General features: G+C 37.1%; 1 protein-coding gene across 2 annotated transcripts in view; it reads right to left on the bottom strand.

Annotated features, from left to right (window-relative positions):
• Positions 1-16,166, bottom strand: part of SYNPO2 (synaptopodin 2) — a 171,796-nt gene extending 155,630 nt beyond the window's left edge. The window contains exon 1 of one of the 2 annotated variants that reach the window (XM_060148653.1): positions 15,913-16,166. In XM_060148653.1, the coding sequence (XP_060004636.1) occupies positions 15,913-16,017 (105 nt within the window). In that variant the 5' untranslated portion in view covers positions 16,018-16,166. The remainder of the gene's footprint in view (positions 1-15,912) is intronic. The other variant, XM_060148652.1, reaches the window with a different exon arrangement.
• Positions 16,167-18,537: the final 2,371 nt, after the last annotated feature.

Raw genomic sequence — 18,537 nt, 5'->3', positions numbered from 1 at the left:
TGATTCCCTAGGCATTAATACCTCCTTGTCCCTTACTTTGAAGACACTGATCATCTTTATACAAAATTTTTATCTTGAAACAATCTGGAAATTTAATGGAACTGGAACATGTGGGAATTTTTTTCTCTCAAAAATTTTTCTTTCAAGACATTTTTAAAAGTTACAAATCACTATCAATATTTTTAAATGTTTCAGAATGAAAGTATGTTACCTAGATTATGTGATCTTGACATTTACTTATTTTATCAGCCAAAGAGAATTATACTGACTAGCATAATAATGAGTGACATGTACATGATAAGAAAATATCTCTTTGCATATAACAGTTGGCCTGAAATTAATTCAGATACTCTTCATTTTCACTAAAAAAATATAGCATACTCTCAGACTACTTTTAGGGATTAATTCTATAGGAATGATCAGATAAGCGCACAGATATATTTTATATATACAAAAGTATTCATATGAACACTATTTGTAATGGTGAAAAATTATAAATAACTTATATGTTTAATAGGGAATGGATTATATAAATTATGGTCAATCCATACAATGTAATTCTATGCAGTCATTAAAGAGATGATGTAAATCAGGATTCATTGACACAGAAAGATGCTCATGTTGTGTGTTTAATAAGAAAGCACATTTAGTTCCATTCTTTTTACATGGAGTTGAATGTAAGTATGACTGTAAGTTGCTGTGTGTGCAGAGAGGGGACTGAGGATTCATTCACCAAAATGTTAATAACGTGTTATTTCTGGATGGTATGTATTTTATTTTTATCCTTTTCTGTAATTGAATTTTTTTACAATGACAGTGTGTCATTTTTTATAATCCAAAAATAAAAGCCATTTTCAGTTCTAGCTATTTTTTAAAAGATAGGCTTTAATCCATTTGTGAGGAAGAACCATGATTTGATTCAAAATACTGCACTTCAAGATGTGGAACTAAACTAATCCAGTGCAAGTTTACCAAGGACTATCTCTTTTTCTCTTTGACACATTTTACACAAATGAGAGGCGTTTAAAGAATAGATGAAGAATATCAAGCACATTCCCTCTTCTCCGTCAAATTAAAATTTGTTGTATAAGTGAACAGGTAGGTCAGAATGAGTGGTTTTAATCTATGAGATAATCTCTATCCACCGTCTCTCTGGGGTTTCTAAGTAGGGTAAGGAAAACAAAGCTTAAAGTCTGTAAATCATGTCAGATCCAGAGTTTGAGTAAATAAGTTAGATTTATAAAAACATCAATTGTATTTAAATCCATGAATTCTTAATGATATTTTAAAAACATGTTGATCACATTTGTGTATGCTAGGGAACTACCTCTTTATTTAGAAAAATAATAAGGAAAGAATAAAGCATTTACCAAAAAAAAAAATCAGAAAATGCTGAATTCAGTAGTAATTCACTGCACTACAATTTTAAGCATTAAAAAAGTAAAATCTAGCCAAAAAGCACATTAAATTGATACCATTTTGAGAGTTTTTGTTTTACTCATTTATTTATTTATTTATTACATATACGTCCTGCAAATTATGGTTTGGAGAAATGAGAATTAAAGTCCGATAAAAATGCTGTATAAAGAAATGCCCTTCCAGAAAATACTGCTTTATTTTTCAAGTTAACAGAGAAAATATGACCATTCATGGGTGTTTTCTTTCATCTTTTACCTTTTTAAAAAAAAATTTTATTTATTTATTTTTGGCTGCATTGGGTCTTCGTTGCTGCATGCAGGCTTTCTCTAGTTGCAGAGAGTGGGGGCTACTCTTCATTGCAGTGAACAGGCTTCTCATTGCGGTGGCTTCTCTTGTCGCGGAGCACGGGCTCTAGGCGTGCAGGCTTCAGTAGTTGTGGCTCGTGGGCTCTAGAGCGCAGGCTCAGTAGTTGTGGCACATGGACTTAGCTGCTCCGCAGCATGTGGGATCTTCCTGGACCAGGGATCGAACCTGTGTCGCCAGCGTTGGCAGGCGGATTCTTAACCATTGCGCCACCAGGGAAGTCCCTCATCTTTTATCTTCTTGATTTAAAATAGACCCTAGCTAAAAGGAACCTTAAAATTACATATTCTAAATCTTTCCTTTTATAAATAGAGAAATTGAGTCAGACAATTTTAGTTAAGGTCACAGAGTAAAGTCAAGTTAGACCAATGCCTAAAATTCACGCCTCCTGATTTCCAGTCCAATCAATGGTCTTTTCACTGAACCTCTTGAATTGGCATCTGGTAACTACATAATATTTAATAAAAATAGGAACACACACACATATAAAGCATATATATCACTCTTCTAATTACCCTCTAAACAAATTGCTCATTAAAAAAACATCAGATAAAGCTTCAGCATAATCAGGCTTTTCAGTAGTTGCCATTCTCACACAAAAGAATAAAAGATATACGTTTACTCATTCATTTATTCAACAACCTTTTAATAAGAATATGGCTTCAGTACCTAGTTACACATATGTGTATGTCATTCACCTTGAAGAGCACTGTTTTAGAAGATGCCAAGAGCTAGGCTCCTGCTTTCAAAGAGTAAGGTGACAATATAAGTGTGGAAAATGCTAATTTTTAAACTAGAAATACCAATGAGAAACAAGCTTCTTTATCATAGCCTTTAGCTCTATCAAAACAATAATATTTGTTTGCTAAGTACAAAATAGGAAGGCATACTGTGGTCTGAAGTCACTCTTTGCTACCCTAGCTCCAGGAGCCTGGGGCCTGAGTAAGAGCCGTGGTTTGACCACAGTGTGAGTACTTCTAAAGGAAGAATGCCCTTGTTTCATGCTGTGCCATCCCAGTCCCCTTCTCCCTGCCCTTTACCCTCTTCTTTAATCCTGTGGCAGAAGCATGTTCTGGCTCCTACTTGCCTTTGATACAGATTCTGAACCACTCATTTATTCTTATCATTCAAAACATTTATCCTTCAAGCTTCTGATAAAATTTATGAACTTCCTCAAACAATGTGTACTTGCTTTCAACTGAATGCAATTTTATCCCTTACTAAATTAAAAAGGAGAATCATTATTAATCAGTCAATTAAAAAAATAATAGTCTTCATTGCATACCTACTATGTGCCTGGGAGAAATAAATATAAACATTCCATTGCAGAAAAGATCATGGGCAAAGTCATAGAGACCTGGGAGAAGAATTAACATGTCAAGTTCAGGAGAAAATGAGAACAGCCTCCCCGGAAGAAGCAAGCTGCTCAGACCAGAGACAGCGATAGGAGGCAAAGGGCCTTAAAAACCTTGAAAAAGAGTTTCTATGAGAGAAGGCCTGGACTGTGGAAACACACTCCTGGAAAGTAATTCTCCATACTTGTTCATCTCAGCTCTGAATCAAAAAATCCAGCATGTTTTTATCTTTCCATGAAAATCAATTAAGAAAGAGAGATGTATGCAGAACTTTCTCTCTCTCTCTCTCTCTCTCTCACACACACACACACACACACACACGTGCATGATATCATTCCTTTTTTCTTCTGCAGATAAGGCAACAACAGATTAGGTGTCTTGCTTAGGAAGCTATAGGGGGAAAGAGAGGCATAAAAAGAATAGAGATTCTTTATAGATAAAGAATGAGAATTAAGAGAATGGGGGCAGTGAAGACAGAGAAGAAGGAATTTTCCTTCTCAAATAAGAAAAAGAAACAGAGGGTAAGAGAAGTTGAGGGTAATAAAAAACAGAATGGAAGACATCATAATGGGATCCTTAATTGAATTTGTGTCTACTCTCAGTCCTGCGCCTGCAGCTGAAGGAAACCCTTGGTAACTCACTCAACACGAAGCTACATGGTCATTTTGGCACAGAAGAAGCAGACAGCGATGAGCTTTCTCTCCCAGATTGCAGCTCTGCCTCAGGATGAAATTGTTCTGATCAACATTTCCCCATCTGGCAGGCAGGCGGCCAAAAGATTGGAGACCTGAAAATGGGTCACTGCGTTTTGACTCCCTGCAGCAGGCCATACATGTAATGTAATATTTACACAATTCAATCTAATATCCGTCATGCTGAGCACCATCCAATGGAAAATGTTATGTTTTTCATGAAAGAAATAAAAATAAAGGTGACTGCTACGGTAGTACCTGACTCCCAAGGCCTAAGCCTTTCACAAACTTTTTCATTTTAGCTTGATCTTGACTGATGAAAATAACTTTCCGCTGTTTGAAAAGCTAAAAATACACAGAGTTTAACTACTATCATTTACTTAGAAAAAGCAGCCTTATATAGTAACAACTTCTAATTTAGAAGACAAGAGTGGGGGGTTGGGGGGAGGGACTGAAATGCTCATTAGCCTTCCCCAAAGGCCCTGGCACAGAGTTTTCCTGACTATTCAGAGATCAGCATCCTATATTTACTTACCAGGGACAATTTATTTTTCTTTTATATTTTCAAAGCACTTGAAATGATTCCTTCTCTTTGTGATGATTTCCATATGCTGTTTCCAATGAAAGGGTGATGGCTTACTGAGTGAACATAAGGCCACATTCTGAAACCATTACATGCCATCTCACAGGGAGAGATCCTGAGGACTGCAGAAGCCCTTCTTACGATACTGAGATCCGGATCTCAAAAGGCATTGCAAGGAAGACAGCAGATAACCCTTCAATTTTATAAAGGTTGGTTAAATAAAATTAGAATAACCACAAATGTGATAGCAGTAATTTTTAAAAACCCTTGAATGTTTCCTGTGTGTTAAGTAATTTGCATGCTCAATTTCTAACCCTGAGAACAATCCTTGGAGCTAGGTGCTGACACTATCCCCATTTTATAAATGAGAGAACTGAAGCCCAGAGACTAATATGATTGAAAGAGTCAGAGTTTACTTGCTCTAAACAGAGCTCAACATAAATATAGGCAAATAATTCTTCATGGCTTGAGGTATTTTCCTTTTAAAAATCTGTACTCAGCAGAAATCAACACAATACTGTAAATCAACTATACTCCAATAGAAAAAAAATCTGTACTATTTTTAAGCGGGACAATCATTTTATTTGGCCTTGTAAAATGTATAACTTAAAAGTATCACAAGACATATTATTAACTGATTCCTTGGATCTCAGATTCCTCACCTGTAAAACTGGTGACATTTTTTTATCTATAAAAACAGCAATTCCATTACATAGTATGCTATTTTACAGATAAGGAAACTGAGGCTCAGAAAAATGTGTTTAAACCTACACGGTAAGTGGTAGCCAGCATTAAAATGCTCGTATCCTTTCAATGGGTCAGTTTCCAAATAATATCTAAATAAGATCATCTCTTTTTTGAAGGAGAAATGAAATTAAGACAAACTAGAAAATATAATAAAATTCTTTGCTCTAGGTCTGACACTGAAGTCAAAATAAACAGGATCTATGTATCAAATTCTATTTGACACTCCTTAAATTCTTCTTCTCTCACTGGGAGAATCAATGTCAGAGGAAGAGGAAAGGTTAATAGAATTTTTAACCAAACATCTACACAAGAAGCGGTAGTAATAATTCATTTAAATAAAGTGTCCTAAAGACCGGCCAGTAGGCTGTTACATTATGAAAAACTGAAAGGGATGAAAAGGAACTATGAAGAAAACAGCTCAAAGTCATTCTCTAGGACCAGTATGTTAATCATCTAATGATGGGAACATAACGGCATGGTCAGGGTTCCCAGGAGAGAGTTTTTCATATTTATCACTGTGAAAGACTGGACTTCTTATAGCAATTTCTCATGGAAGTGTGTGCCAGCTACCCTGGCGTCTTCACAGTTCCTTGAATGTGCCAAGCATGCTTCTGTCCCAGGGCTCTTGTACTTGTAGTGCCCTATGCCTGGAAGACTTCCCCCATTATCTGCCAAGCCAACTGGAACTCCCATGGACTTTTATTTTCAACTAAAAAATGAGAAGGAGCTCTAACTAATGTTTAATCCACTTTCATATATGGATTGACACCAGTACCCTGGTCCAGTCTGGTCCAGATAGTTATGAGTTTCATACAGTACTTGAGGTGACGCCACCGAACAGGGGACAGGGGCTCCTAACACGGCAGAGGGGAAAGAGGCTTCCTCATATGTTCATTGTCTTGCAATATATTATGTTTTACGGTGCTTGATTAAATGAATTTCCATGTTATTATCTAGTTTTAACCCTCACAAAATGACACAAGTTTAAAATATTCCTGAAAGGCAGCTATTGATTAAAGATAACATCTACATTTCAGGCACAAGAGAAAAAGATATGTATTCCTTCAGAAACTCTTCATCAGCCATGTAGCGAGATTAAACACCATTACTGTTTAATCATATGTGACAGGTTGGTAAAATATTCAAAATTACCAAGAACACTATTTGGAATACGGATTTATATCCACTGTTGTCAGAGAGGAACTTTTGCCTTATTGTGCTCTATGATACCAGCTAGTGTTAGTATGAAGTAGTCAGGACTAAGATATTTCATAACCAAGCATCCAGAGCATGAAAAACTTCCAGATTTGTTTTTTTTTTAACAGTGGTTGAAGTCAGGCAATACTCGATTTAAAGCATTACAGAATTAAACCAAATGATAATGTTTAGAAAGCGTCTCATGGATGCATTTTTAAATGGTTAAAATAATACAATATGGCAACAAACCGAGATATATTTTTTATCAGCAAATATTGTTGAAGATGTAAAGAAAAACCGGGAAATTGGTAGAAATAATATTAAACCAACCTACATGTTGGAGGAGTTTTGCTGTAAAGTTAAATAAAAGAACATATGTTTCTGGTATATCCCAGCCTACAGTATTTTCTTGATTCTATTTCAACACTGAAATAGATGAAGAACTACTCGTTTGGAGAGCCGATACAGAAAAATACTGGAGATAAGTTCTCAAAATAAACGAATTCTTTAATTTAAAAAAAAATCAATGTTTTATGGGAAAAATGTAAATAAAACCACTGATGAAGTAGCCGCCTTAACAGGGATTAACAAAGAAAAGATTCTAGGGTAGGTTATGAAGTGCCTCACATAAAATTCATTCAGTACATTATTTGTAGGAAAGTTACGTTGAAGAGAGAAGCAAAATAAATGGAAGACAAAAGTGCAAAAGTGCTGCAGGATGTCATCAATATGGTTAATTGAATAAAAACTCACATTTAATATATACTGGAATCTATAAAGCATGTGATATCGGGAGTGCAGGGGGTCGTTCAGAGCATGCACTTTGGTGTCCAACTGGCCTCTGTCCTAGGCCTGCCTGGACCTGCTCTACAACCTTAGTTATTCACCTAACTTCTCTAAGGCTCAGTTTTCCCATCTGTGAAAAAAAGGATAGTTAAGCCTACTGTGAATGATATGATACATAAAGCACTTAACTGTACAGAGATTTTTTTTAATGTTATGGTTATTTTGATGATACGATGGGGAGACTTTGAAGTATTTTTAGAAGTGGTATAACAGGTGATTTAGAACAATCTCTCTGGCAGCTCTCTGTATCATGAACCTGAGGAATGTGAAACCCAAAGCAGGGAGACAGTTAAAAGGCCAAGGTAGTTATCGAAGAGACAGCCAGTGAAGGCCTGAGCTGAAGGAGTGGGAGTAGACACACCGAGCAGGAAGTGAGTGAGCTACTGAGAAGGTAAATTCAGTACCGCCAGTTTCCACCTCAGTGCGTTGGTTTCATACCCCTTTAATGTGTCTTAAGCTACATGGTAAAATTCTGAAACATGGTCCTACTGCTAGAAAATTTTTGCTTCAAAAATAAAGTAGCATGCATATATACACTAATATATATAAAATGGATAACTAATAAGCACCAGCTGTATAAAAAAATTCATAAAATTCAAAATAAATAAATAAAAAATAAAGTAGCATGGAATTCCCTGGTGGTCCAGTGGTTGGGACTTGGCACTTTCACTACCGTGGCCTGGGTTCAATCCCTGGTCAGGGAACTAAGATCCCGTAATCTGCAGACACAGCCAAAGACAAAAACAAATAATAATAATAATAAAGTAGCATGTCATATTTGTTAAGAAGACATGGGAAATCTGATTAGAAAAAAATTTTTAAATCTATCCTTCAGAAGACAGAATTATGAAAGTTTCTAGTCTGTTTCTATTTCATTTCCTAAATTATTTGTTCCAGAAACAAAAGTTTCAAATAGTGATCTGACACTAATTTAAATTAGTGAAAATATACTTAAAGTCAGAACAGAAGAAGTAGGTGTAGTTTATGGGACTACAAAAATCTTTCCACCATGGTCTGTTGAGGTCTTTCTTCCCTTCTTAACTGGCTGTTCAAACTACACTAAACCCCAAAATGTGTGTAGGAGCTTAGAAGACAAACCCCAGAGTCAAACTGGGTGAAGCCCAGGTCTGCCCCTACCTACCTGTGTGACCCAAGGAAGTCACTTAACCACTTTCTGCCTCTGTAATGGGGATCTTAAATGGGGGTAACCTCACAGGGTTCTCCATTATATTTAAAAGGTGATCAAAGAATTGTCCAGCACCCAGTAAACATTAATATGAGTTTCTTAAAATTATCTCCAGAAGGCAATAAGATGTTGGGAGGAAAATGATACTCTGAACATTATTATAGATTTTTTCTGGAAAAAATAATCTGTGTCCTAAAACGGTGAAATCCAAGCCAGGTAAGTTTTGATAAAGGAAGGAGTATTGCCTAAGTAGGATCAGATAGAACACAAACACATAGTTCTGTTCAGGAAAAGTCATCCACTACATTGTTTTATCAGTGCAGTACCCACACTGCTTCCAAAGAAAAGTGGAAAAGCTAGTCTTGGGTGAGTAAGATTATAAAAAACCAAAAACCAATGGATAGGAGAACTATTTGTTACATAATCAAGTGACACAATCTTTCATTTATAATGTTTCAAAGAGTAAATCCACCACATTTTTTAGTACTTTATCTGAAACACACCAGATTTATACACAAGTTAAGGAAAACTACATCCAGACCGTCATAACACAAAACTATATCTACTATCGCTGATGATCTGCCACATGCCAATGGATTTCACAAAGACTTTGAAGATAACAGTTTGTTGAGAATGCGGCCATTTCTGCTTTTTAATAATAAGAAAAGAATGGTAAATAATTCAGAAAAATTAAGTGCCTAAGATAATTCAATACTGTAAATATGTTCTCACTGAGGTGGTCAAACAATGAAATATTCCCCAAAGAGCAAATGTTATATCTGTTTCTCAGATGAGCTTTTAACTTCATGAAGTTGTTTACTCTTTCAGATTATTTAATGAAGCCGATGCAGGAATTCTCCGTTTCCTTTTACAAAAACCTCATGGCATTTAGTTTCATCATGAATCTGTTAGAACAGACACAATAAACATTTTGGAGTCCATATATTTTTCAGGTTTATTTACAAGTAAACCAGTTCCCTTTCCAGTCTTGTCTCTCATTGCACGTTAGCTCAGAGATGCGTTTCCTGTAATCGTTACAGGAAGATTATAAAAACCCCTAATGGGCCCTCAGGCCCATTAAAAGAAGAAATCATTACAAATGCTTTTAAAGATCAAATCTTAGATTGGTGACATTCTGATACAATTCTGTATCGAAGTCACTGCAATGTTCAGCATTACTAAATGATATCCTGTTCTCTTATCCAGGATGATGCAGAGTGATATGATGCCCCTGCTAGAGGGAAAGAATCATATTTGACTTAAGGCTGTTTTATATAAGATTTTTTTCAAATAATTTTTTTCATAATCAGTTTTTTTATCTATAAACTGAGCATAATAAAACTTTGTCTACACCACCAGTATCAAAGGAGATAATATATGTTAACCCACTAAGACGATTGTAGGATAAACAAATGAAGTATTTGTAGCTAAATATATAAATTAGCTTATATTCCTGAATACATTAACTAACAGAGGGAGCTAAATTATTTTGGAAGCTGACCTGTCTTTTAAAACCATTACCATGAAAAATATGCAAATATTATCCAGTTAGGTATAATGTGTATGTCCCAATGATATTACATACTGACTTTTGGAATTTGCAGTATGAATTTATTTTTAAAAAAAGCCAATCACCTTTATACCCAATAAAAGTTTAATACCCAATAAAAGTTCAGAGTACTTCTAACTTGAGAGTTCTAGCCTCTAATAGGTGTTCAAGAAATAGGTGTTCAAGAAACACCTCTTTAGACTTAACCAAAGGTATGCATCTGCCTAATAACGAAATGCATCCCAGGTTATAAAGTACTGATTCACATTCAACAAAAGAAGAAGAAAAGGAAAAAGAAGTAGTTTACATTTCATTAAGCTCAAAGTCAGATTTTCATGCATTCTACCTGGAAACAATAGCTTCAACATGATCAATGGAAGTCATATGAGTTGGTGATAAGTTTTCAATCTAACACACATCAAGTATGTGTGATTGATAATATGAACCTGTATGATGGAACTGATGTTTTTGAGGAGTGCCTATCATTCTGTTATAAATGTGAAACTATTTTATTTCTTCCAGTAACTGCTTTTGACTACTATTATAAAACCAAATCCCTCCCTTAATAATACTTTGGTGAGATCCCATGCATTTCTGGTGGCTTTTGGTTATTAAAACGGTCTAGTCCGATTACAGCTTGATCTAACACCTAACTCTAATCTCTCTCCCTAAGCACGGTGGCTGGCTTGTGGCTCCAGGGCTTGGCAAGAGGAGGAAAGTGCTGTCTGCTCTTTACCAGCCTCCCACCCACTCCTCCCAGGTTGAAGGCAGGAAGGAAGGCTGGAGAAGGAGGGGGAAGGTAGATCTATTTATTCATAACTGAATGAGGTGGCATTTCTCTCTTTCTTGGTTTTTGTGCTTCTCTGGTTAATGTTGAGTGGCCATCACTGTCCTCTCTGCAGCTGGTGTCCAAATGCAGGGACACTTGTGTGGTTCCTTCTAGGAGCCCTGGAGGGCTTTGCCCTGCATAGTTCCCTAACACAGGAAATAGGGCTCCTGTCCAGCACTTCTCTAGCCCTTCCAAGCCCCCAATGCCAGCTTGTTCCTGCCAGCCCCTGGCTAAGAGCTTGGCCTTTCTGGGTAGGCCAAGCAAGATGGCTCAAGTCCTGCCAATGACTTTCTGTGATATTCGTTCATCCATGGGAAATGCAAGGATCCTTGCCTTACTAAATGGACAGGTTCCTATTCATTCTCTCTCTGTTTCTCTTTTTCTCTCTCCTTTTCCCTCCTGCATCCTTCTCCAGTTTTAGTCCCCCCACCTTCCTCTCCCTACCCCCATCCCACTGTTCACATAGGCACTAGGCAGGCCAGCAACTGCACTGACAAGGAAGACATCCTACCAGGGATGCACCTGGAACATTTCCTGGCATATGACAAGGGCCTGATAAATGCGAGCTACATATGGACTATGTCTAGATAATGGCAAGGTTCATGCATAGTCATAGTCATTATTTTATCTCATTGTCCTTCAACAAATGATCTGTCTTAAAACATGCAATTCTAAAATAAAAATTTTATGTAACATCTGCTTAATAGATTTAGCTAGTGTGCACGGATTTCTATAAGCATAGCTATTTTTAGAATTTCTAAAAAGTGCTCAAAAAATCAATAAATATTAAGTGATCAGTCATATTTACTAATAAAGATGTTCCTAGGTTTCCATTTGTAGTAAGGAGCATTTATCCTGAAATATACATATTTAAACATCAAAATCTTCCCTATTTTCCCTTTAGAAATAGCTATGTTTCTTGAATTATTCTATCTGAAACATTTTAGATACCTCACTGATGTCACTAAGGGATATGAATTATGTATTTGAATGTGCTTTGCCTAAATACTTTTATTCAAATGTTTAAAGAGAGGATATACAATAATAGATGAGAATCATTAAATCCACCTTGCCTCATAAAATGGATGATTGTAATTTGTCATCTAAATTTTAATAAAGTTATTTGAAACTGGATTAAAATTCATTTTAATAAGTACCATAGTGGTCTATACTTTTGAAGAAAGCTTCCATTTCTTTATTTTAAATAGATTTATTTTTTTATTTTTGGCTGCATTCAGTCTTCGTTGCTAGTGTGCGGGCTTTCTCTAGTTGTGGCTAGGGGGGCTACTCTTCGCTGCAGTGCCTGGACTTCTCATTGTGGTGGCTTATCTTGTTGCCGAGCACGGGCTCTAGGAACGCAGGCTAAAGTAGTTGTGGCTCACGGGCTCTAGAGCGCAGGCTCACTAGTTGTGGCGCGACGGGCTTAGTTACTCCGCGGCATGTGGGATCTTCCCGGACCAGGGCTCGAACCCGTGTACCCTGTATTTGCAGGCGGATTCTTAACCACTGCACCACCAGGGAAGTTCCCCATTTCTAACCATTAAAACATGTAAAGAATAAACAGTCTAAACATTTTTTGTTCATGATTCTCAAAATGTGAGTTATTTCTGAATCATTCATAAGATTTGTTTGCAAAACAAAAATTTCTCCCCATTTCTTTATGTGGAGATTTTCCAAAGTGATTTTCCAAGAGTATGTCCAGGGACATAGCCATGTAAGTAGATGTTCCAAATAAGAGAGTTTTGTAAAATAAAAGTGCTAACATACTTTTCATAAGGACATCTGCACAGACACAATGGGGTTTTATGTTGTAATTATGTCTGAATAAATTTGTTTCTGTGGATGATGTCTTGGAAATATACCTTGCAAGAGTACTGTTTTATGACTCTGTATTAGAAATGTTTGCTTCTCACCACATATATTTAGAACAGAAACTAAAAGATATATAAACATTTAAAAAATAGGGCAATGTTATTGATTATTTAGGGCCTTTTAGAAATTCAATTTATCTTAAAAACAAAGCAGAATTTTATGGCCTTGAGCTTCAATGTCAATGAAAATTTTTATTATTAATATTTCTGTTAGTGATCTTTAAAAGATGGGGTTCACCTACAGTTCAGCCAGCGAGCCAAATACTAAAAACATTTGAATATCTTTCAAAAATGACTAAACATGTCACTAGAAGGATATTTACTGGGAATTATAAAGCTATTAAATTCTGATCATTCTTAATAATATTAGAATTACTTTTTTTCTTTTTCTAAAAATATTAGACTAGTTTTTCTTTTGCTATTTCAGCTTGCTAGATTTTCATTCTATATAGAATTATTGAAAATCTAAACACTAGATATTTACAACGAGCCAAAAATTTGTTGTTATCTAAAGAGCAGCTTTGTAGCACACCCATTTTAAGGGGCATGATTTAAGCACTGTGTGAAAATTTCTTTTTTTTGAAAATAATCTCTTCAGTTTCCAAACTATTCTTTTGCATGTTCTTCAAAACTGTGAGCATTTTGTTTGCCAGCAACCATCCCCTACTCAGCCTTTCTGTCTCTTTTCTCTTCATCCTCCTACTTGGAGGTAACTTGGCTCTAATAAGTTTTAACCAGTCCTTGGAAAAGAAGAAAACCTATGCCAAGCAACATACACTTCACCTTGATCTCAATGAGAGACCTTTAGTAGAATTGAGTTGACTTAATGTTTTGAGTGAAGAACAGTGATTCCAGTGAGGCCATGGCCTTGATAACGTAGAAATTGACAAGCACTTTGTTCCAAGGGTTTTTGGGAACAAATAATGCTAGTAATAAGAAATTAAATATAATAAGTTTTAATTAAATATAAAACCAGACCAAGAAAAGTGGGCATTGCCAAAGAAATTTAGAAATTATACCTTCTTCAGAAGGCTCTCTGGTCACTTTTACATGTGGCAAAAAACTATAGATTATTGTCTCTCTCTCTCTCTCTATCCCTCTCTCTCTTTTACACACACACACACACACACACACACACACACACACACATACTATAATTAAGGCAAACATCCAGGTGCTTTCATAATATTTTAAAATCAGTAACTTTATAGCAACACAAACTAAAAAATTAAAGCAAACATCCCGATGCTTTAATATAATGATCTTTTTAAAACCAAAAATATATTTCCTGGGTATTTTAGGAGAGATGGGGGGAGAGCAGGACTAAATTTCTTGATCCTCATACAGACTAATAGCCTCTTTGAATCCTGGTAATAGAGATGCTATCAGCAGAGGAGCACCTCCAAAACACCCTTCACTAGCAATTTGCTTCAGTTCTTCAAAAAAATCACACAGTGGTTCCACTTTGAAATAAGCACATCAAGAAGTCGGGAGAACCCATTCTATTCTGTAGGTCTGGCTATGAAAGAGCCACCAGGAATCACAGCTTCTAGCCACTCCTGTCCCCACATTTTAACTGGTAGGCAAATGATTCTAAAACTGTACACTAATAGGGCTGTAGAAAACTCGAGCAACATAGAACCTCACTAATGGTAGAGTCCAGTTTCCACCGTACTTCTCTCCTTTTCCCACCCCACTCAAAATCTTTGTCTCTCTCTCCCTCTGCACACACACACACAAAGACACACACATCAGATGAATCAGGAAGGGTGATCTGTCTCAGGCCCGGCTGCAAGTTAGATCAGAGCTGGAATTAGGACCCAAATCTCAGTAATGGGAGCCAGCCGACGGCTATTCTAGACCCGGGACAAATCCACTTCAGTCTCATGAATTCTGTATACGCTGAATTAGACATTAATATTTTGTCTGATGTTGGCTGCCATTCACTCCTAAAGAAACACAGTGAAACCAACCACCTTTCCGTACCCTTTAATCACTCTGCCAGTTCCAAGCCGAAGACCAAAGACCGGAGGCAAGTTACTTAACCTCTCAGGGTTCTTTCCTCATCTAAAATTAGCGGGTTGAAGTGGGAATCTCTGAGGAACTTTTCAGTTCTAAAAATTTCTGCTTTCTCCCGTTTCATGCTTCATTCCTGATGTTTGAAATTTTCACTAGGTGGCAGGATTCCACCATCGCATTATGAAAGGATTTTCCTATGGAAGCCTGGGTGCAGAAAATTTCAAAGAAACTCCTTTTTTCACAGTGAACATTAAGGAAAAAAAAAAGCCAAAGGGAAAGAAGAATAACTACAAAGGCCTGTGGTCCATATATTTCATAAGGATCTAGATACATTTTTAATGTAAGTATAAAACAGGAAATTAATCAAACATGTTCTTTCCTATAGTACTTCAATTTAGTATTACAATCAGGTGAAAGTCTGCTTATTTTCATGTATTTAAACATTTGTTTTAGCTGAATCACAATTAGACAATGTCAGATCCCCTCAAGCAAACTGGTAAGCATATTGAGCTAAGAAAAAAAAGCAATCTAATGGAAACACAAACATCTAAAATATTTTAAATCATTATTAGATGCATTTCAAAGTTACCTCTAAGTACTTAAAATATATTTCCAGTGTCTTTGAATTTTATTTTGAGCACCTAACCAGACGAATGCACATGATAGAACAGAGTACTTGGATTTTTGCATTTATTAGCCAAATCCTTAAAAGAGTATTCTTTCAAATAGATTTTATGGCATCTTCATCATATTTTTTAAAAATTATTGCCCCAAATTGGGCTTCTCATAAATGCTGTATAATAAATGTCATTACCAATACTTTATGAGGCCCCAAAAAAGCCAAGCCAATTGGTTATGCTGAGCTGAGCACTTCTCCTCAGCCAGAGCCAAGGAAAGTGACATGAAACAATAACAACTGCAGATTCTAATATTGCCTAGAAGAAACGTCCCCAAGCGTCTTGCTGGATGCCGGAGAAGAAGCTAATTACGTAGGCTTTTGTTCAGCTAATAAAATATGGCACGCTTTCTTCCCCATTAATGGCTGATTAATTACATATGTGCTATATGTTACTCTCCAAAGTTTCTTTGGTAAAAACAAAACAAAAAAACCCACACCCTAGAAAGATTCAATGTCAGCATCAAAATCAAACTAATATAGAGACTACTGGATCAGAACTTGAAAAACCATCAACAGGTTGCTTTCATTCCTTCCTTCCCAGCCCAGAACCGTGATAACCCATCCTCGATGGTCCTACCTTAGCAACTTGTAAGGGCTGCTGCTGCTCCTTGCCACCTTGCAGTCTGAACCCCCAGGGCGCCCCTCCGGTCATGGAAATGCAGATAAAATCCCCGGTGCCCATTTTCTTCTTTTAGCTGGGTAACATGAAGAGCTTGAAAAGACAGACGAAGCCTGGGTGCGGTTGAGGCTAAGCCGTGAGCTTCGGGCTCCCGCTAGGGAGGCAGGACTGAGGCGCGCAGAGCCTCCGCCGTAGCAGCCGCTGCTGCCCCGGCCGCCGCTTCGAATTTGCGCTGCTAATGGGATCCTTCACAAGGCGGCAGAGGCGCTGGAGGCATCAAGCGCACAGCCCACTCTTGCGTCACGCTCCTTTGCTCAGCCCACCTTCAGGAACGGAAAGAGCCTCACACAGAGGAGAATGTCCCCCATTTGGGGCAAGATGCGGGGCGGGGAGGGGAACAAAAGTTCTCTAGCTCTAACGAGAGAACCCAACCCTTAAAAGAAAGGATAATAGGAAAACTTTCATTGAATAATTCTATAAATAGTAGAGGACAGATGAAGGTTTTAATCTCCAAGCCGCAAGTGACATCCTAAAACATGAGCTCTGAGAAGTGAACTACTAGAGGATTAGATTCTCTCAAATAAATGTTTTGAGAATTACCACATTGATGATTGAAACAGACAAAAAGAAGTTTAAGTGGGTTAAATTATTATTTTTCTTAGCTTTTGCTGTCTGTAGCCTGCAGAAGTAATCTGCAGGAAATAAAAGAAAGCGAAACATTCATTTTTAAAAGACAAAAACCTTGTACTCTGAAAAGTGCTTTTCTGAACTGGTGCTTATATAGTTCAGAAGAAGGAGAAGAGAGACAGATAGAAAGAGAGAGGGAGAGACTATTTCCCCCTGGAAGCTACATTCTTATAACTACATCTATTGCCTGGTTTGGAGTATTTTAAATTTAAATAAGTGTTTCATTTTCTTCCTTCTTCAACAGGAAGGAAACTTCTTAAACCTGAATAGTCAGCCAACTGAATACGATGTCACCAACAAGTTTCTTCTTTTTAGTCTTTCATCTAGTGTTCTGAGTCTGGGTGGTCCAATATAAAAGTTGATTTTATATGTGGCCCAAAATAGTTTAACGTTTTAAATCTGAATATGACCTACCCAAAATTGCACAAATGGAACATTTTTATTTTCCCATAATACTTTTATTTTCCATGACATTCATCCACATAAAAACACACTAAATAAAGAAGAGCCTGGGAAAGTTAGTTTGTGTTACATGTGGCACCAGACAAGTGACCTCCAGACTCTGCCTGTTTCAGTACTAGGAAGCGTCATACAAGGAACATTTACACAGCCCTGCTCCCAGAACCCAGATGTGTCCTTGATTTTATTTGTGCCTCATCACTGGGGTAAGAAAGACCATGTAATCAGAGACGGGTGGCTCCTGAAGAGACCTTTAGAAGGCCATGAAGACCAGATTCTCATCCCAAGTTTTCTTCTCTTCAGAGAGGTGAATTGACGTTACCAAAAATCTTTCTTTGAAAAAAAGAATTTTACAAGTGACATCCTAAAATATGAACTCTGAGAACAAAAGAAAAAGAAAAGAACTTTTTACATTTGCTCGTTCTGCTTTCTCCTGTCCCTTCCACTTCTCACCCACTCCAGTCTAGCTTCTGTCCCCACAAAAGGAAAAGCTCTCAGCAAGGTCACTTATGACCTTCTTGCTTTTGTGTAGCCCTTAATATTATTGACCACGTCCTCCTTAATTGTTTTCTCTCTTAGGCTTCCAGGACACAGCATGCTCTTGGCTCTGCTCCTGCCTGTCCAACCACTCTTGCCTTTGGCAGTTTTTGGCCTCTACTCATCCATTAAATGTTGGTGTTCTGTGCCAGGGCTGTGTCCTGGACCTCACCTTTTCTCACTGTAGACCCTTTCTACGTGTTCTCTCATTCACCCCACAGAATTTAACTTCCCCCTTCAATCCCAGACATCTTTCGTTAACTCCAGGCCAGTATATCTAACTGCCCATTATACCTCTTTCTATGTGAATATATCAAGACACCTAAAACTCAATATATTCAAAATCAAGTTCATTATTTCTTCCCAAACTTCTGTCTTCTCCTCCTATGTTCCCCATCTCAGGAAAATGGACTAACCCATTACCTTTCTCTTATGCATGGTTCCCTTCAACCCTGACTTAAATGTAAATGTGACACTGGAGACTAGAACTGGGGCAGCCATATTGTGACCATGAGGTAAAACCAAGAATAACAGCAAAGACTCCAGTTTCCGACTGAATTAATGCCAATAGCTATCCACCTCCAGTTCTCTTATTGTGCAAGAAAAATAACCCATACTTCTTTAAACTGCTGTAGGTCTAGTTTATTGTTACTTGCAGCCAGCACGCTCCTGACTGCTGCACTCAATGAATAGCTTCTCCATCCAACCAGTTCTTTCAGACAGTGAAAGAGGAACTGATATATTGCCATACTTTATTAGAGATTTATTCTGTTAGGAACTTGCCATATAGTATTTTAAAATATTTCTTTGTATATCTATCCTCAAAGCAGCCATGCTAGGTAGTTATCAGTGTCTCCCTTTTGCTGGTAATTAACTCAGGCTTGGATGCTAAGTGTAGAG

This window comes from Lagenorhynchus albirostris, chromosome 4 (genome assembly GCF_949774975.1).
Source record: "Lagenorhynchus albirostris chromosome 4, mLagAlb1.1, whole genome shotgun sequence".
Classification (NCBI taxonomy): Eukaryota; Metazoa; Chordata; class Mammalia; order Artiodactyla; family Delphinidae; genus Lagenorhynchus; species Lagenorhynchus albirostris.
The sequence above is the reverse complement of the archived record's forward strand: the minus strand, read 5'-3'. Positions and strand labels throughout refer to the sequence as shown.